General features: G+C 46.8%; 1 protein-coding gene across 1 annotated transcript; it reads right to left on the bottom strand.

Annotated features, from left to right (window-relative positions):
- Nucleotides 1-560: 560 nt before the first annotated feature.
- Nucleotides 561-2,130, bottom strand: LOC125527188 (myb-related protein Hv33). The gene is made up of 2 exons (XM_048691740.2): nucleotides 1,549-2,130; nucleotides 561-1,421 (listed from the first exon to the last, which is right to left on the bottom strand). Exons 1-2 carry the CDS (start codon nucleotides 1,815-1,817, stop codon nucleotides 797-799), a joined length of 894 nt encoding a protein of 297 aa, XP_048547697.1. The 5' UTR covers nucleotides 1,818-2,130; the 3' UTR covers nucleotides 561-796.
- Nucleotides 2,131-19,224: the final 17,094 nt, after the last annotated feature.

Raw genomic sequence — 19,224 nt, 5'->3', positions numbered from 1 at the left:
TAACAATTTGATAGTGCGTCACCGGAAAATGGGCATTTTTTTGGCCCAACTGTTGGGTCAAAGATGTATTTACTTTTAGTGGTCACTTTTGTCGGGATAACTCCAGCCAGCTATTGGCATTGAAAATAAAACAAGAAATATTTCACGGATAACCAAGAAAATCATGCCTATCCTCCCAAGCATGCTTTCACGAATTGCTAGGGACTTGAGAGGGCACAAAAGCACAAAACCATGAAAGACATTTCCAAAAAATTAAAGTGTCGTATATCTAATATAAATCTTGACAAAACCCATGTTCATGCAGAAAAGTAATCGAGGGTCAGTATATTAAGCCAATTCGCGCGGTTTGGTTTGTTCGCTATGATGCGCAACCGCCCAAGAAGTGTGTACACCTGTGTAGTTTGCTGATAAAACACATTTAACTGAAAGTAGCTAATTTATTCACCATGCAAGATGAAGTAAGCTAACTCGCCTACAAAACTGGAAGCAGTTTTGCTAATTCTCATTGACTTACTCATGTCTCAGTCTATGCTATATTTATTTGATCTTGCATAGAGATCTGTTCAAAAAAAATCTTGTAATTTTTTTCTTTTTTCCTTCTTATATACAATTTCGCTTGAGTGAAACTTAGTTAAGTCTCGGTCCACTCAGACCTAGCCACACTCAATTGGAAATGAAGCTATACATTACCTGAAGTAGCACTAATTTGCGATTTTACAGTGTCATCCATGTCTCTTAAAAAATGGAGGGAGAAAGAAAGAAAATATATTTTTAAAATGAAAAAGGGAAAAAAATGTCAGAAGTAGTGTTCCAAGTTGAACTCGAAATTTGGGAGGAGGCTCTGCTCTTGGCATGGCAGCGAGAACTCATACTCCATCTCCGCGAAGGCCGGCTCCGCCTTGGCCCAGTGTAGCACCTCGCCATCGAGCACGCTTCGTACCTCGCCGTCGAGCATGCTGCCCACCTCGCCGCCGTAGTTCCGGTTGCTGCTGTTGCTGGAGCTCTCCCCGTAGCCCAGGCTCTCCGGGACGTCCAGCACGCAGCTGTAGTCCGCGGCGCCGAACCCGGCATCTTCGTCCGCGGCCTCCTTTCCACCGTAGAACTGGCCGTACAATGCCGCCGCGTTCGCCGCGCCGAGGTCCTCGGCGAACCTGGCGCCGTAGTCGGCGCACACCGGGAACGGGTCGAACACCGCCGTCTGCTTCGGAGCGAGGCTGCCGTCGGCCGCCGCGGCAAGGGGCTTGCGGTCTTCTTCTTCCGTGTCCGGCAATGCCGGCGTGGCCGTGTCGGCGGCGGCCATGGGTTTGTGCGTAGCGGGGTCGAGGCCTTGCTGCCGGAGCTTCTTCTTGATGCAACTATTCCAGAAGTTCTTGATTTCGTTGTCCGTCCGGCCCGGCAGGTGCGACGCGATCTGAGACCACCTGCACGCACACACGACACGCATCAGTAATTCAGTATGTTTTCCCAAATCTTTCTGCTAGCTCGAATCGACCTCCGCACTGAAAAATCAATACGAACTGAATGCATTGCGCGGAGCCGCGGACAGACCTGTTGCCGAGGATCTGGTGGAGCGCGACGATGTGGTCCTCCTCCTCCTGCGAGAAGCAGCCGCGCTTGAGGTCGGGGCGGAGGTAGTTGATCCACCGGAGGCGGCAGCTCTTGCCGCAGCGGTTCAGCCCGGCGAGCCTGGGGACGGAGCTCCAGCAGCCGACGCCGTGCCGGATGATGTGGTTGTAGAGCTTCTCGTCCTCCTCGGGCGACCACAGCCCCTTGCGGAGCTTGGGCTGCCCCACGCCGCCGGACGACGGACGTCCCATTCTATTGATCCCTCTCCGGCAGCTGAGCTAGGCAACACGGATGGACGGAGGTAATGGCGATGGGTATGATGCACCGACGGTTGCTTCCTCCCGATCGATGGCTGCCTGGTGGTGGTGGGTATGTATGGTCGGGTATATATGGGGAGAGCGTGCGTGGCAAGAACCTCAAGCTCACTCGGCGAGAGAGAAAGAGGGAGTGAGGTGAGGCAGCGATCATGTAGGCCCGAAGCAACGCAGAAGCAATGGATTGGAGTTCAAGACAGCTGCGGTTTGTGGCGCGCGGCGGGATAAAACAGTGCGCCGGCCGTGCGGAGGGGAGGGAGCAGAGACAGGCCAGGGGCACTGTGCCAGGGTGTGTTTCTCTCTTATCACGTGGTTTGTTGGGGACGTGACTTTCCTTCACAAGAAGGGAGCTCTTCTTTCCTCGCCGGTACACTGCTGATTAAGTGCGACACTCCTAATTAAGCCCCCAACGGTAGCCCATCAATGCGGCCACGGACCTGCGTGCTCTGCAATTAAGAATCGCGTCACGGCAGTGCACTAATAACTCGCATGATTTATCAGCTGAGAAGGAGAGATTACTGCTCATCAGGTCATGCTCCAGCTAACTGATCATCGACAAATAATCACCGGCCGATTAACCTCAAGGATCGCGTCGCTGGAAGCAGCGGCCCACCTTCCCTTGCCGACCTTCACGTTCCATCTGATATGCGTGCGAGCATGGGGGCCAAACAACGTCCCGTCCACTGTGCAGGTGCGCGTCCAGATACAGAGATGGATCGATGAATGGACATCGCTCAGACCTAATCAAATCGAAGCGATGCAAATGTGGTAAAAAATCGGGTCGCTGCTGTCTGTCTGTCTTCTGTCCGCCTGACTGACAGCGGCTGGCCGGCCGGCGACGGGTGGAGCTGCACTGTCGTTCCAGAAGCAGGGAGGAGAAATAAACGCGGTGTCATCACTTGGCACCAGTGCTTATTACTGATCTAAAAGGTCTTTTTACTAAGCTCGACGGATGGATCGTTTTCATGTTTGCTTCGTGGCGGCAGCGACAATGGCGTCTCGGGGGAGTAATAATTAATCAACGCGCTGCCCGGCCGGGCCCGTCGATGATCTCACAATCACGATCGACACTCCATTTGCGAGCCAAGAAAAATCTCACAGTATATCTACGTACGTACGTGTCGGTGAAATGGCAAAATTAAGTTGTTGGCCGAAATTTCGCCGTTGTAATGATCGATTGACTCGACGTTACCAAAGCAGAAGAAAGGAAGGAAGGAAGAACATCGATCACACAATGGTACGGCGCACGTTACCATGAAGAAGAAAGGCTGTACGGTAGAGTCAGCTGGCGGTTCAGAAAATCAGCGGCGTCGACAACAGTGTTCACAAACGTGTTCAACTCCGGCATAGCTTTGCAGGCTAGTCATCCATGGACCGACGACAGTGGGTACAGCTCAATTCATCTGGACCCGATTGCCGCGTAAATCGTGTCGATCAGCAGGTAATTTGCCGTCACCTGCTAGCTTGCTTAGCTACAGAGAAAGTGAGGAGATGAAATCAAACAAAGCGAAGGCCTGAAACTTCCAGCTGAAAAAGTGAGGATTACGCTCTGCTTTGCTCTGGTGATCATGAAAACCAACTGATTAACATGACCTGCAGCAGGACGGCAAGGTCGCCGGGGAGGGCCCGGCTGGGTATAGCAGCAGTGCACGCCGAATAAAGCACAAGGCACCTGATCCTTGTACTTGAAGGGAAAAGGAGGTTTCTGTATATGTTGCACGAGTGGGCTAGACCGACAGATACAGTTGATAAAAAAAAGGACAGGAAAAAGCCATGCTCCATTGTTAACTAGCACGCACATTCAATGCATATATGAAGAGGGAGACCGCTTAATTATGTGTTGATCAGTTTCAACCGTGCAATGAAATCCCTGACGAAAAACAAGCATGCATGCATCTTCAGGCTTCAGTTTCATCACGAGTTGCATGCTTTGCGTTGCGGTGCTGCCACAGTACGTACGCGTCAGTTAATGCGGGTTCCACCCGTTTTATGTTTTTGCCCGGCCGGTTGGTGCGTCGAGAAGGACACACGAAAACAAAAGTTGCACGACGTCGATGTATGGGTACTAGGTGCTTAGTGAGTCATCGCTTGTGTGCAACTACAGTACCGGCCGGATCGATCGATGATAGCGCCATGGGAGGAGTGCGTACGTAGCTTGAGGGTGTAATGGCCAATGATGGCGCTCTACTCGCAGAGAGAGAGAGAGAGAGAGAGAGAGAGAGAGAGAGGCCGAACGCCGGGAGGTGGCTTGCAAACGCCAAACCACCACAGTCCACAAAGGAGGAAGAGAAGGGAACGGCGGAGAGTGGAGGAGGGAAAGCTTGCGTGCGCTGGGGAAAGCTCTATCAGCGACCACACGGGAGGGCGTGTCCGCGTGTGTACGTCCGCTAGCCTGTCGCGATCGCGAGCGTTGCGTTGCATGCGGGCCATGCCGGTGCCCGGTACGGACGGCTGGCCGGAGCTCCATCGATCATCGACGCGCGTATGCACGTACTCCCTTCATTTCAAAATAGATAACTCAATTTTATATTAACTTTAATACAAAGTTAGTATAAAGTTGAGTCATCTATTTTAAAACGGAGGGAGTAGGACGATGCTTCGAGCGTGGTGCAAGCAATGCTAGGCGAGCTCCAACGGATTTGCACGGAGTAGCTGACAAGTGTTGGTGCATGGCTGGTGTCCGTCTACGTGGGGATCGATCCTCATCCTCGTACGCCGTTTACGTACGCAAGGGACGTCCACATTTCTGATCATAGATATAGATAGAAAGAACGGATCGAAAGAGGCAAAATTTTGGTCTTCGTAATCTGGAACGAGAAATAATTGAAGTCGCTCATGACCGTGGGCGAGGGGCCGGTTTGGCCGTGGATATGATGACCAGCATTCGTTTCGCGGATTTGGAGCGATCCGTTGCCCATCCATGCATGCATGCATGTTCTTTGGAGCGATGCATGCTTGCAGTTGTGGGCTTGTTGACTAGTGTACTGTGCCGTTCCTTTTGGCAAAGTTGGAAGCTAACTTCACCAAACCAAAGGGCGGGGTTCCGTTACTGATCCACGAAGCGTACCTGTACTGTATACGTACCTCAACGATCGGTAGAGAAATCAATGCATGCACGACGACCAGCGCCTACGTTCACTAGCCAGTGTGTGCACTCAACCTAATTTGCGATGGAGACTGAACTGAACATGCATGTGATTCAGATTTCAGGACTTGAATATGTAGTTTATCTCACCAAGTTGAGTTCCATTTTGCATGTCCAAAATACAAAGATTTGTCATTGGTTTATAACCACGTCCCATTACAACTCCTGGACGATCATATACTCCTACTCTGCTATGTTAGAGCATCTTCAATCACGGTTGAAGCAGCCCAACCCCCGTTTGTTTGGCAGCGCAAGGAAGACTTATCACGGATAATACCTTGATTGTCTATGAATGCATGCATACTATTCGGCGTCAACGGGTGAAAAAACCTTATTTTGCCTTGAAGATTGATATGATGAAAGCATATGATCGTGTGGAGTGGTGCTATCTTCATGGTTGTCTTTTGAAGCTTGGTTTTGCTCCGGGTTGGATTGATACTGTGATGCGTTGTGTCACTAATGTCCGATATGCTGTTAGGGTTAATGGTGAACTTATTGAAGTTGTTGTTCCTTCACGTGGTATTCGCCAAGGTGATCCAATCAGTCCCTACTTGTTCCTTATTTGTACTGAAGGTTTGTCAAGTCTGTTACTACAGAAAGAGAGATGTGGCGAGCTCCAAGGTGTTCGTAACGGGCGTCATGGCCCACCTATCTCACATCTTCTCTTCGCCGATGACAGCATCTTCTTTGCAAGAAGTGATCCAAGGAGTGTGGCTGCTCTGGAGGCTACCCTTGATAAGTACTGCAGCGGGTCTGGCCAATTGATTAATAAAGAGAAGTCCTCCTTATTCTTTGGAAATCATTGTGATGTAATGGTGAAGACTCGTGTCAAATCTCAGTTGGGAATAAGTAGTGAAGTACTTCATAAAACATATTTGGGAATGCCCACTGAGGTTGGACAGTCATCTACGGCTACTTTCAATATTTGGCCTGATAAAGCATGGCAGCGGATGCATGCTTGGTCGGATCGTCCTGCATCTCGGGCGGGCAAGGAGGCACTTTTTAAGTCTGTCATTCAAGCAATTCCTGCACATGTCATGAGCTGTTTTCAGTTTCCAATTGCCACTTGTGAGAAGTTCAGACAAATCATTGCGGACAATTGGTGGGGCTGCGAGGATGGGAAGAAAAAACTACACTGGAGGTCGTGGGAATGGCTAACTACACCTAAGTTTCTTGGCGGGATGGGATTTCGTGATATGGCCTTATTCAATCAGGCCATGCTTGGTCGACAAGGTTGGCGTATTCTGACCTCGCCGGATTCCCTTTGCGCCCGGGTTCTTAAGGGCAGATATTTTCCTCATGGCGATTTCTGGCATGCTATTGCACCTAGATCGGCCTCTTACACATGGCGCAGTATTTTATTTGGTCGTGAGCTACTGAAGCAAGGGGTACAATGGGGCATTGGTAATGGAGCTGCTGTTCGTATTAATGGTGATCATTGGATACCATCCACGCCACCTGATTTACTTCAAACGATGTCTCCGATACCGTCTACGGCTACAGTCAAGTGTCTTCTGGATGAGGACAGAGGTACGTGGTGTGAGGATACGGTTCGAGCATTTTTCAATGAGAATATTGCCAATGAGATTATGTTGCTTCCTATTGGTCGACATGGTGATGATGATTATGTGAGATGGCCTCACACGAGATTTGGAGAATACTCTGTACGATCAGCGTATAATTTGGCTCGGACAGCTCGTTTCCAACGTGTTCATAGTGTGCCTGGACGTGGAATGGCATCGGATGGCATGACTATTATGAAAAGTTGGAAATCTATTTGGTCTATCAAGGCTCCAAATAAGATGAAGGTGGTCCTTTGGAGGCTTGCTCACGATTGCCTCCCATCAGGTATCCAACTCCAACGTCGTCATGTGCCAACTTCTAACCTGTGTTGTTTCTGTGGGAGGACGGAAGGAATCGAGCACTCGCTGTTGTTTTGCCCTTTTGCTTATGAGATCTGGTCGCAAGTGAAGCAATCCTTCGACATCAAGCTATCGCGGTCTAACTTCTCTTTGCCAAAGCAATGGATGTTTGATTTCCTCTCTCGTTCCTCGGATCAGCAGGCTACAGTCATGGCTGTTACTATATGGCATATTTGGGAGGCGCGGAACTCTGTTCGGAACAATGAAGATGAGCCACATCCTGTCCGTACCGTTTTTAAGATAAAAGCTTATGTTAATTTGATCTTTCGGCATCTATACAAACCGGATCTTGTGCATAGGCGTGAGAGCATTGCCTCAAGTACCTCTTGGTCTCCGCCGCCGCCGGGTTCTATATTATTCATGTGTGATGCCGCCATCTTCTCTGAGCTAAGTTTGGTGCAGGTGTGGTTGCTCTCAACTCTGATGGACAATTTGTTATTGCATGTAGAGAAGCCAATTATGGTAGCCCTGATCCTGAATTAGCTGAGGCATGTGCCCTTCGGCGAGCAGTTAACCTTGCACGTGAGATGGGATGTGATTCGGTAATATTCGCCTCCGATTGCCTCTCTTTGGTGCAGAGAATCAATTCCCATGTTCGCGATCGTTCACTCGTTGGTGCTGTGGTTTCGGAGATCAAAGATGGCATGTCGAATATTCTTTTTTCTTGGGTCAAGTTTATTCGTCGGCAGTCTAATGTTTTAGCTCATAATTTAGCTAAATCGTGTTTGAGCTGTAATGGTCTTTGTGTTTTCACTTCTACTTCGGAATGTATCCGAGAGACTCTTTGTAATTATGTTGCTTGATTAATAAAGTGCCGACGTTTTCTCAAAAAAAAAAAACCTCACCGTCCATTTGCAAACACTCAAATCCATACAAAACCATGCATGCAACGTTGTTTTATAGATAGTTCATATATAGGTAGATAAAAACAAACTTCATCGGAAAAATAGGATTGTAAAGATACTAGCCTACTCCTAATCCTCGTCGAAGAAGAGCTCAATGACCCCCTTGCCGAAGCCGATGGCCTTGTACTCATTGGCGGCAGGTCGAATCGATGGTGTCTCCTCATCATCATCGTCATCCGGGAGGAGCCGCTCCCGCTTGACGTCGCAGAGGTGGATTTCGCGTCGGTTCTCCGCCACCACCCGCGTGGACTCGAGGGAGTCGGGGATGGTGCAGATATCGGCCACGATGGTAGGGCCGATGGTGAGCTTGGCGAAGGCGGCATTGCCTGTGTGCTCGGCCTCGAGCTCGAGCTCAAGCAACGATTCCGCCGCGATGCTCCGTCTCCTCAGCTTGGGCAAGGAGGAACTGCTCATCTGCCTCCTCCATGGAGAGGAAGTGGATGTTGTCGCCCTCGCCGGCCGTCGCATCGCCAGCTTGAACCTGGTGGCGGGGTCAACCTGCATGCCCATCTCCTCCTACTACTATTCCAAGCACGGCTCCGGTGAGCTCAAAGGTTACCCGGCTGCAATGCTGACCGCGTCATGCCTCGGTGGCGTGCACCTCTGTCGCAAGCTCCGCTCAATGCTCCAACATGAGCATCTTGTAGTATATGACCTTCTCGTGGACCATGGCTGATGACAAGGTTAGAGTGGACAGGGACACGCTGACAATGGGGACCGGAGGGGAAGGGGAGGAAATGTAACGCCCCGATCAAGTCCACCGGTTCATCCACCGGTCCCTCGCCGATGAGCCTGGAATCTAGACTCGCCCTATAGACCAACACTAGTTTTTTTATGCGCATTTTTTCCTCACTCATGCGCAAACAGGGTCAACTTTTTTGGATCGGTCACCCATACTCAATTTGCTCCAAGCCAAACACCCTTAACTTTACATGAAGCCTGATCTTGACTTGCCTTCTCCACAAAGGAAAGCGAAAAGGAAAGCAGAATCCCGCAAAAAAAAGAAAGAAAAAGAAAGCAGAAAAATCGAGCAGAATATGAATCATGCCGGTTGCCTTGCCTCCTGGCTGTGGTTCCTCTTTCAAAGTTATGCAAAACATAGCAATACAATACTCCATAGATCATAGTCTCAATCATGCCATATAAAGTTGGTTGTTAATCATATACAACTACAAATGAATTAGCGTGGCCACACGTTGATTGTTAATTTGCTAATCTCATGAAGATTTTTGAAAAACAATAGAGAGGAATTATGGAGAGGTTTGGTGCATGCATGTGTAGTGCTTTAGGCCGTTGCCGTTGCAACAGATGGCGTAATGTGCACTTGTCTAGCATGAGTAACCCGCATGATTAAGTCGTTCAGCACAATGGCCGCAGGACAGCTAGTTGTTCAAGCCATGCATGAAAACTCAATAATTAATTAAGCTCACCTAATTAGGCTGCCTTTTTCATGGTAGGGCTAGATAGTACTGATTCTTTAGACTATCTCTTGCTTGTTCACAGAATATTGATTAGGTGGTGTGTGCTGGTTAATTAAGGTAGGTGGTTTGATTTGGCTTCGATGATGACATATGCTAGAATCTATGAGATTGGACTGGCACCATGTATTGTAACACAAGATTTTGTATGGGTAAGGTGATGACAATAAACTGAAGAGCAATGTGCAACTGTTAATTTGTTTTCTTCTGCCGCTAAGCTCTCTAGCTAGCTAGCTTGGCATGTTTCGCCATGGAACGAAATTGATGTACATGTTGTTCTCACTAAAGATTGTTAGCTTCTGATCAGGGTTTTATATATTCAACAGCCGTGCATGCAATCTAGATTCTAGAAACAGAATCATTGAGTGGCGAGTGAGCTTACCGACTAATAATTCAGTGATTGATTTCTCAACTATTCAAGCTCATGTTCTCCGAAACTAACCAATAGCCAGTCGTGATTTGATGGAATATTTGCTACACAGTATTACCCCATAGAAAATGTTATCGCGTCACTAGCTCATTACAGAGTACAGTTCGTATCAAGCGATTTGTTGATTAATTAATTAATTAGCTGGTGATCCAAATGGTGCCACCTCAAATCCAAGGTTCTCCATCATGCACGTATATATCAGTCGGAGCCACTATTACTGCTCCATGAAAGGGCGCACACCCGTCGCAACGCAACCACCTTTAAAAATCTAATCAGGTGCGGCACGAGTACACGAAGCCAGAAGTAATATTCTGGCGTTGCAGCAAGGTGTGCGTGCATGGAAATCATGCATGCCGTGCCGGTTGCTTCCTGTGAAATCCTTCTCGAGCTGACGGGAACCCTCAACTGTCAGGCTAATTATATCACTGTAAGCTGTTGCCCTCCTGTTTAGTGGCACGGCTACTCGACACGGGCCCAGGTAACATTCGGTGGGTTGACCGGCGAAGTGTCGGCACGGGCGCGCCGCACGAGCAAGCAGCTAGCAGGCCGCTGTTGCGGCACAGCTTGCCGCGGTGGAATTTGTCAAACAGCTTGTCCCCCCTGTGAAAAAGGGATCAAGCTTTCCACGAGTGAATGAACCAAAGGTGATGCTTGCAAAAGGAGCATGGAAATCATGGCCTTCCTAGAGGACAAGGAGAAATTGGATGTGTCAGACAGGATGATCATCATCATCATGGCGAACAGTTTCCGATGGAATAATCTAGCTTAGCCGCCGTGTTCGTGTGTGTCGCCTCCCGGAGGAATATGGGAACAGCAAACTGATCAAATCATCTGTACGTCTTTGGCCTCGGGTGTGCATGCATGGCCATACATGCACCTATGATCTGCCGGTCTTAAATTTGTTTGTGCTCTCTCACCTGTTTCAGCGGATGGACCTGTCGATCATGGCCTGCATGAAGCCATGAACCAATCAAACAATTTACTGAAGGTTGAAAAATCTGAACTGGAACGCGCCGTCCATCCCTCTCACCTACTCTCAGTGCGACAACACCAGTGAGAAACTACCGACTGTACCAAGTGTGTATGCTTGTGAATCTATGTACGAACTTGGCTACTTGTACTCCCTTCATTCCTACATACAAGTCTTTATAGAGATTTCAATATGGAGACTTGTATTTAGGCTGTATGTAGTTCATATTGTTCATATTGAAATCTCTACAAAGACTTGTATTCAGGAACGAAGGGAGTATAAACTGTCAAGCTTGCTGGTCTCGTTTTGTCACGGTGATGAAGAAATTAAGGCCTCTTTTGGTTCACAGGATAGGATTATTATAGGAATAGGAATTTTGGTTCATAAGAACGTTTGATGTTGTCGTCGCCATCCTCCTCTTTTCTTGACCATCGGCCTCAACTCATTTTCAGCTTTTCTCCGCGGGCGCACACCCTTGTGACTGACATGCACCGGCTGGTTTTGTAGTTACAACTGGCGCAACACATCGCCCCGGGCATCGCTGGCGTTGGAGGTTGTCGTTGGAGAATTAAAAGAGCATGCCACTATCGCTGCCACGTCGATCTCAGACGTGCATGTCGCGTGGGCATAAGACTTGCATGCACTTTTCTTGAGTATTACACTAAAAAAGTGCTTTCTCTCTCTCTCTTTGGAAGTTCGGTCGAGTAGGAAAGAAGCATGCCCTTGGTCTGGGCCCTGATGTTTACCATGACGGAAGCAATGTTGAGCCGGGGAAAGAATGCACATGGCTGGCTGCTGGGTAGTGAGACTAGTATAGCGGATCTCACATTAGGTCAGATCAATGAGATCATTTCTTTTTTGTGAAAATACATAACATCTTCTTGTTTTTACAAAACATCTTTAAACATTTGTAGACATACATCAATATTTGATGTACAACCTTAAAAAGTTTGACCTTCAAATTCGACCTACACTAATTTAAAAAAATACAAAATCAGATGTCAATAGTATCAAAACACTATTCACCCAAAGCTGGCACTATTCACATTCGATTTTTTCTTAAGATAATGGACACGGCGGGAGGGGGGACACCCTTCTTTTTTCGTTTTATTATTTTCTTTTTTTTCTTCTATAAAATAGTTCAGGATTTCAACAAATTCCAAATTTTAGACGAATTGCGAATGTTGATTAAATAAAAAGTTCAAGAAATCATACAATTTTTCTGAATTCAAAATTTCTCATGATTTTAGAAAAATGTTTGGAAAAATAATAAAATGTCCGTGAATTTGAAAAAAAAAATATGTGTTTACATATTCAAAAAATGTTTGCAATTTCTTAAAATGTCGTTTGCATATTCAAAAATGCTCATAAATTTGGAAAAACGTTCGTGAATTCAAATAATGTTCACGCAATTTTAAAAAATGTACACTAATTTCAAAATTCGTTACCAAATTTTAACAAAAGACATCAATTCAATAAATATTCGCTGATTCAAAAATGTATATGAGTACAAAAAATTTAAGGTATTTCAAAAAGATCTTCAGTAAAACAAAAAAAGTTCGTGCATTTAAAAATTGATCCCAATTTTTTAAATGTTGTCAATTTAAAAAATGTTCACTGATTCAAAAAAATGTTCACAAGTTTCTAGAAATAAATAACTATCTGTAAAAATGTTCATGTATTATAAAATAATTTATGATTCAAATACTGTTCATGAATTTGTAAAAAATGTTCATGATGACAAAGATTGGAAAATTCTAAAAAAATTCATGATTTCAGAAAATATTCACAAATTTGAAACATGTTCGCAAATGAAAATAAAAAGGATAAATCAAAAATAAAACGAAAAAAAATCAGGCAAAAAAGAAGAATAAAAAACTTTGAAATGAGCCGGCCCATACAACGGAGAGGCGCTCGAGGGGGGGGGGGGTGAACATGATAGGCCGCTACACATCGACCTATGCACATAGGGGCCGCGCTATCGACTACACCGGCTCACGAAACCATTACATGTGTTCGTTTGGGTTGTGCTGGTTTCTGCTCCCGTGTAATCGGATACGACGATTCAGACGGCCGAAATTGCTCGTCCCCTTTGGTTTGGAATAACAACGCTAGTTCCTTCTCCTTTGTTCTCGTTCTGATAATCTAGTCCGCCAATCCTGAGTAGATAAGGTGCATCCTGATTACATGAGTGAGTACGTTACCTATTGTGAACCAAACGCGTCATAAATTTGCTATCAGCTGCCAGCTACTACCTCCATCCTGGTTTTTTAGTCCCACTTGTATTTAGCAGCATATTTTGACCATGATTCTAACCAATAAAATATAAGGCATAGCAAAAATAATATTATTAGAAAGTATGTTCAAATCAGAATCCGACGATATAATTTTGATAATATGTAATTTTATTAGTTAAATCTATGATCAAAATTTGGCATAAAATTCGAGGGGGGGGGGGGATAAATCAGGACGGAGGTAGTAGGTAGGAGCTCCAGGTAAAGCACCTGAAAGTTACTGCTGAAAAAGTGAAGATTACATTATGCTTACGTTGGTTGGAGAGAAAATCAATTGAAACTTTTTTTTTTGCAAAAGGAAAATCAATTGAACCTACAAGGCGAGGCTACAAGAGGACAACATAGGTCGCCGGAGAGGTCCCAGGGTAGGATATAGCAGCCGTGTAAGTGCACACCGAATAAAGCACAAAGCACCACATCCTTGTACTTGAAGGGAAAAGGAGGTTTCTGTATGTGGTCGCGGATGTTGCACGTTGTAAAAGAAAACAGGAAAAGGCAATGTTCCATTTTGTTGAGTCTCATGTACGGCTTCATGTAATGTCGTTGGCGTCAAATGTGGTCGATCGATTCTCCAATCATCCGGTTCTCGACTCTCCACGCGCATACTACAAAAAATATGAGTCCAAATTAAGACTGCGCAGAAAAACTGCCGGGAAGAGTTTATCTGCCGAGAGAAGTAATCTCCGGCAGCCGTTCTCGTGGCAGTTCTATCTGCCGGGAGAAATGTTCTCCCGGCAGTTTACCTGTCCTTTAAAGTGATTTCTCCCGGCAGATTACATGTCATTGCATCAGTGTTGTGGTGTAGTGTACCCGGCCGGCAATGAACACCACTTTGAAGCCTTCCAGCAGCATTGCTGTTACGTAGCTCGCACATGTTATGCATTTTTGTCTCGGTGGTCTCCTACCACGTTCATGCGTCATGCCTATGCAGAGGGAGACTTGTGTTGATTAATTTCAACCGTGCAATCAAATCCCTGACGAAAAACAAACATGCATGCACCTTTAGAGACTTCAGTTTCATCACGACTTGCACGCTTGCGTGCCGTACGTACGTGTCAGTTACCGTGATTTCCATCCGTTTTTTGTTTTTGCCAGGCCGGTTGGTGTGTCGAGGAGCTATTTTGGCCATGGGAGCGATACGTTCCCAACCACGGCCCCCGTTGAGCCGACGTTGTGGAGTCGCGCCAGACAGATACGTCCGCCGGTCGGGCACTGTTCTCCTGGAAGCGATAGAGTGCAATGCGTACCATCATTGCCTCCTCTAACCCGCACGGGATGACACCCCAGTCAATGGATCCGGACTTGTCAGAGTCAGTTCCCTGTCCGCCATATCGAAGACGGCCGAAAATTGCTGAAGCTGAGCTCGGGTGGTGGAGGGAGTGGAGAAAAAAGAAGGGTGAAATGGCTAAGGTTTTGTCCGACAAGCGGATGGGAATAAATGTATGTGGGAACGGATGGGTCAGGATGGGTCGGTCCGATATGTCGGATGCGCCCGGACGCCCTCATATCCATGCCGCTCAGCCCAGGTGTTTGAGAAGAGTTGGAGGCGCCTGGTTATAGATGTTTTTACATGCTAACAACTCTTGCTGCATGGCTGGTTACTGGTCGACGAATCATGTCACGTGGATGTGAAGGTCTGTCGGTTACTGATCGATGAATCGTACCTGTGTACGTACTCCATCGGTAGAGAAATCCATGCATGCATGCACGACTACCAGCACCTACGTACACTAGCGTGTTTACTCCACCCAATTTGCAAGATGGAGACTAAACATGCATGCGATTCAGATCACAACTGCAGTGCACTAATACACTCCTACTGTGTAGTAGGAGTACATTATAAGTACACTTGTTCCATACTAGTGACATTCTTACCGACAGCCTCCAGTGCATAAATTAACAGCACGAGGCACCGTCGACGTTGGCTTATTAATTAGTACTGGGACTCTGGGAGAGTGACTAGATCGTAGTAGTATATGCAAGATACCATCGTGTAACACGTAGAGCGACCAAATTTAATCGACTAGTTGCTACAAGTGGACGTCCCTTTTGTGCACCAAAAGATCCTGCCAGAGACTTGAGATGAGCCCTGATCTTGACTTGCCTCCTCCACAAAGGACAGCGGATAGGAAAGAGGAAAGAGCGGCCTCTTGGCTGTAGCTCCTCTTTGAAGTTATGCAAGCCCACTCCACACACACACACACACACACACACACACACACACATCCTTAAATCATATTCTCGATCATGACATGTCAAATTAACAGTTAATCATATACTACAACTATATATGAAATTCGAGTGGGCACACATTGATCGTTAATTTGCTGATTTCATGGAGATTTTTCTTATTTCTAGAGAGAAATTATGGGGAGGTTGGTGCATGCATGTGTAGTACTCTAAGCGGTTGTCGCGTGATATGCACTTGTTTTGCATGCGTAACCCTGAACTAATCACGAAGACTTAAAATACCAAACCAAGCCGTGCACTAATTAATTAAGGAGGCACCCTAGCTGGCTCACCTAATTTAGGCTGCCTTTTTCTTGGTAGGGCTAGCTATAACTGGTGCTGATTCTTTAGACTATCTTGCTTGTTCCCAGAAAATTGATTAGGTGGTTTGTACTGGTAGATTAAGGTTAGTGGTTTGATTTGGATTCGATGATGTCATATAGTTTCAGTTTACAAGTCCTACGCGTATATTTAGGTTACCAATTTTATCATCTTAATATAAACTATATAACACAAAAATTATATAGTTTGAAAATAGAACATCTAAAGTTTATACTGATATATTTTTTGTAATATATGACTTGTATTAGGTTGGTCAAATTGACGACTTAGGCGCACGCCCTGTAAACTGAGAGAGAGGTAGTAATTTGTTTTCTTCTGCCTCCAAACTCTCTAGCTAGCTAGCTAGCTATTTTGGCATGTTTTTTCCATGAAAAGGACATGATGTACATATTGTTTTGGGTCTGTCTAGAACATATCTAGATGTGACATAGTTATGTCACATCTAACCTGATGTCCACTATGTTTGTGGTCTATTTTTTTTTGTCCCGGCTTTTTTTTCTGTTCCTTGTTGCTGCGTTATTTGTGGGAGTTTAGATGTGACATCCTTAGAAAACATCTAGATGTGAATTAGACAAACTGTATTGTTTTCACTAAAGGTTGTTAGCTTTTGATCATGGTTTTATTCAACAACCGTGATGCAATCTAGAAACGGAATCATTTAGAGGTGACTGTTGAGAGATTGATTTCAACTCAAAAGATAAAATCAGGGATTGATTTCTCAACTGTTCAAGCTCCTGTTGTCGGAACCTAACCAATAACCGGTCTTGATTTGATGGACTATTCGCCACACAGTATTACATCATATAAAATGTTATCGTTTCACTACTTCATTAGACAGTACAGTTCTTATCAAGCGAGTACTACTTACTTAATTAATTTGCTGGTGGTCGTAATGGTGCCACCTCAAATCCAAGGTTCCCATCGTGCGCCTATCACACACCCATCGCGCTCACCTTTAAAATCTAATCAGACACAACACGAACGACGACATAATCAAACCATGAAACCAAATATATGCTGGCGTTGCTGCAAGGTGCATGGAAATCGTGCGCGCCGGTTGCTTCCCGTGAAATCCTTCTCGAGCAGCTGACAAGGACCCTTGAGAATTTCAGTTTCTTCATGGCAACTAACCTCCGTGTAACATACCCATGTCAGGCTAACCTAACTATATCACCGTGTGTGTGCCAAAGCTGTTGCCATCCTTGTTTTGATGGCACGACAACTCGACACGGGAGAAGTAGTAGCTAGCATTCGAGGGGTTGACCGGCCGGCGAAGTGTCGGCACGACCGCACGAGCAGGCAGCTGGTAGGCCGCTGTTGCGGTGCAATCTGTCAAACGGGATTGGGAATTTGAGGTGATGATGGAGATATGCTTGTCCCCCTTGGGAGAAAGGGATCGAACTTTCCACGAGTGAACGAGGAAAGGTGATGGAGCATGGAAACTCGCTCGACATGTGCCATGGAGGACGAGACAAGCTAGGGGAAATCGAATAAGTCGGACTCGGACAGGATCATCATCGCTAACAGCTGTCGACGGAATAACCGCCGTGTTTGTGTGTCCTGGAGGAGGAATCTGGCAACAGCAAAGTGATCAAATCATCTGTACGCCTGGCTCTCGATCCTGCATGCATGGCCGTTCATGTACCTGTCCATCCGTTTCGGACAAGAAACGTACCTGTCCGGTGTTAAATGTTTAGGTGCTCACCTGTTTCAACAGAAGGACATGATCATTCATCCACTGATGCTGGCGGGCTAGTGCGTGGGCCGGCCGGTCTATCAGCTCCATCGTGATGGATGGACAGCTAGGGGAAGAGTAAGGTTTTTTCTGAAGACTTGACACGTCGGTTTGCAACTCGCGGTCAGGGGTCGTGACTCTGTCTCATTGACTTAAGTGCCACGCTAAGCTGTAGTACGTACGTGCGATTTGATCGTCGTGGATCGTGGCCTGCGATTAATTAGGATTTAGGAGACCGCGGTGCCATAATATAATCAGTGAGAAACTACCGGCACTGCCGAGTGTATGTGCTCTATGTACGTAGTACGTGTGTAAACCTGTTGGCACCGTGAGAAGAAAGGGGTGCCGCCAACTCACCGTCATCCTCCTTTCTTTTCCCGGTCGACGTCAGTAGTAGCATGCACTGCCGCGCCGTTCCCGAAAGGGACCGGACATGCCACCTCCTTTTCAGTTTTTCGCCACCTTTGTGACCGCAGTTGGTTTTGTAGTTATTACGGCACCTCACAACTGGCCAACCACGTCGCCCGTGCCCGTTGCGGCATCAGTCCGTACGTCGCTGGCCGTGAGAGGTTTCCGTCGGAGAATTGAAGGCGCGCACCACGTCGATCTGAGACGTGGTTGTCGCGTGGGCAAAAAAAGATGTGCATGCACTTTTCTTCGGTCTTACTAGTACATTACATCAAGGTGCTTTTCTCTCGCTCTCTCTCGAGGAAAGCTCCAGAAGGAAAGAAGCATGTCATGGGTCTGGTCTAGGCCCTCTCTTTGTGCAGAGGGGGGGGGGGGGGGGATATCCGGTGCACCGGAGCTTGCGGTGCTCGGGTCGGGGGCAGCAGGTTCTGATCGTCGGTGTCGCGGCTTGCCAACCAGCCCATACTCGTGAAACCAACCCGACGGCGTCCGCTGCAAAAACGCCTGGCGGCGCCAGTAGATTGGTTCGGGTGAATCGTGGCGGACTCGATGGATTCCCGTCAGGCCCTCTCTTTGTGCAAGGGGGGGGGGGGGGGGGGGGGGATATCCGGTGCACTGGAGCTTGCGGTGCTCGGGTCGGGGGCAGCAGGTTCTGATCGTCGGTGTCGCGGCTTGCCAACCAGCCCATACTCGTGAAACCAACCCGACGGCGTCCGCTGCAAAAACGCCTGGCGGCGCCAGTAGATTGGTTCGGGTGAATCGTGGCGGACTCGATGGATTCCCGTCAGGCCCTCTCTTTGTGCAGGGGGGGGGGGGATATCCGGTGCACCGGAGCTTGCGGTGCTCGGGTCGGGGGCAGCAGGTTCTGATCGTCGGTGTCGCGGCTTGCCAACCAGCCCATACTCGTGAAACCAACCCGACGGCGTCCGCTGCAAAAACGCCTGGCGGCGCCAGTAGATTGGTTCGGGTGAATCGTGGCGGACTCGATGGATTCCCGTCAGGACTATGTCACGCCCGTACTGATTCCTATTAGAAATATCTGACGAATTAGAGAATCGGGCTGACTCATCGGTGCAATCGCTCGCTAGTTCGGATTTCTTTGTTCTCTTTTCCTCTTTTTGGTTTTTCTTTATTTTTCACCGGTTTCTATGGTTTTTCCTTTTTCCTTTGTTATACTTTGTTTTCTTTGGTTTTTTCCACTAGATTTCTTTGTTATACTTTTGGCTCTCTTTTGTTTCTTTATTGGTTTTCTTTGTATTTCTCGGTTTTATTTTTGTTTCTTAATCGGTTTTGTAACACATGTATATCTTTTGTGAGTACAAATGTATTTTAGCGCACACATCAAACATTTTATTAGTACACTTTGGACATTTTCAAATACATGATGTAGAATTTTAAAAAAATACATGCTTTGAAGCTTATTTGAATACACGGCAACATTTTTCAAATATATGTTATATATTTTGAAATGACAATAAACATTTTT

The sequence above is a fragment of the Triticum urartu genome, chromosome 1A, assembly GCF_056163025.1.
Source record: "Triticum urartu cultivar PI428250 chromosome 1A, HENAU_Tu73, whole genome shotgun sequence".
NCBI lineage: Eukaryota > Viridiplantae > Streptophyta > Magnoliopsida > Poales > Poaceae > Triticum > Triticum urartu.
This window is presented reverse-complemented; position numbering and strand designations above follow the sequence as displayed.

Excerpts from the sequence above, each read along its gene's own strand:
- LOC125527188 (XM_048691740.2), bottom strand. The coding sequence starts at position 1,817 with ATGGGACGTCCGTCGTCCGGCGGCGTGGGGCAGCCCAAGCTCCGCAAG. Across the intron at positions 1,422-1,548 it reads CACCAGATCCTCGGCAACAG|GTGGTCTCAGATCGCGTCGC; the intron begins GTCTGTCCGCGG and ends GTGTGCGTGCAG.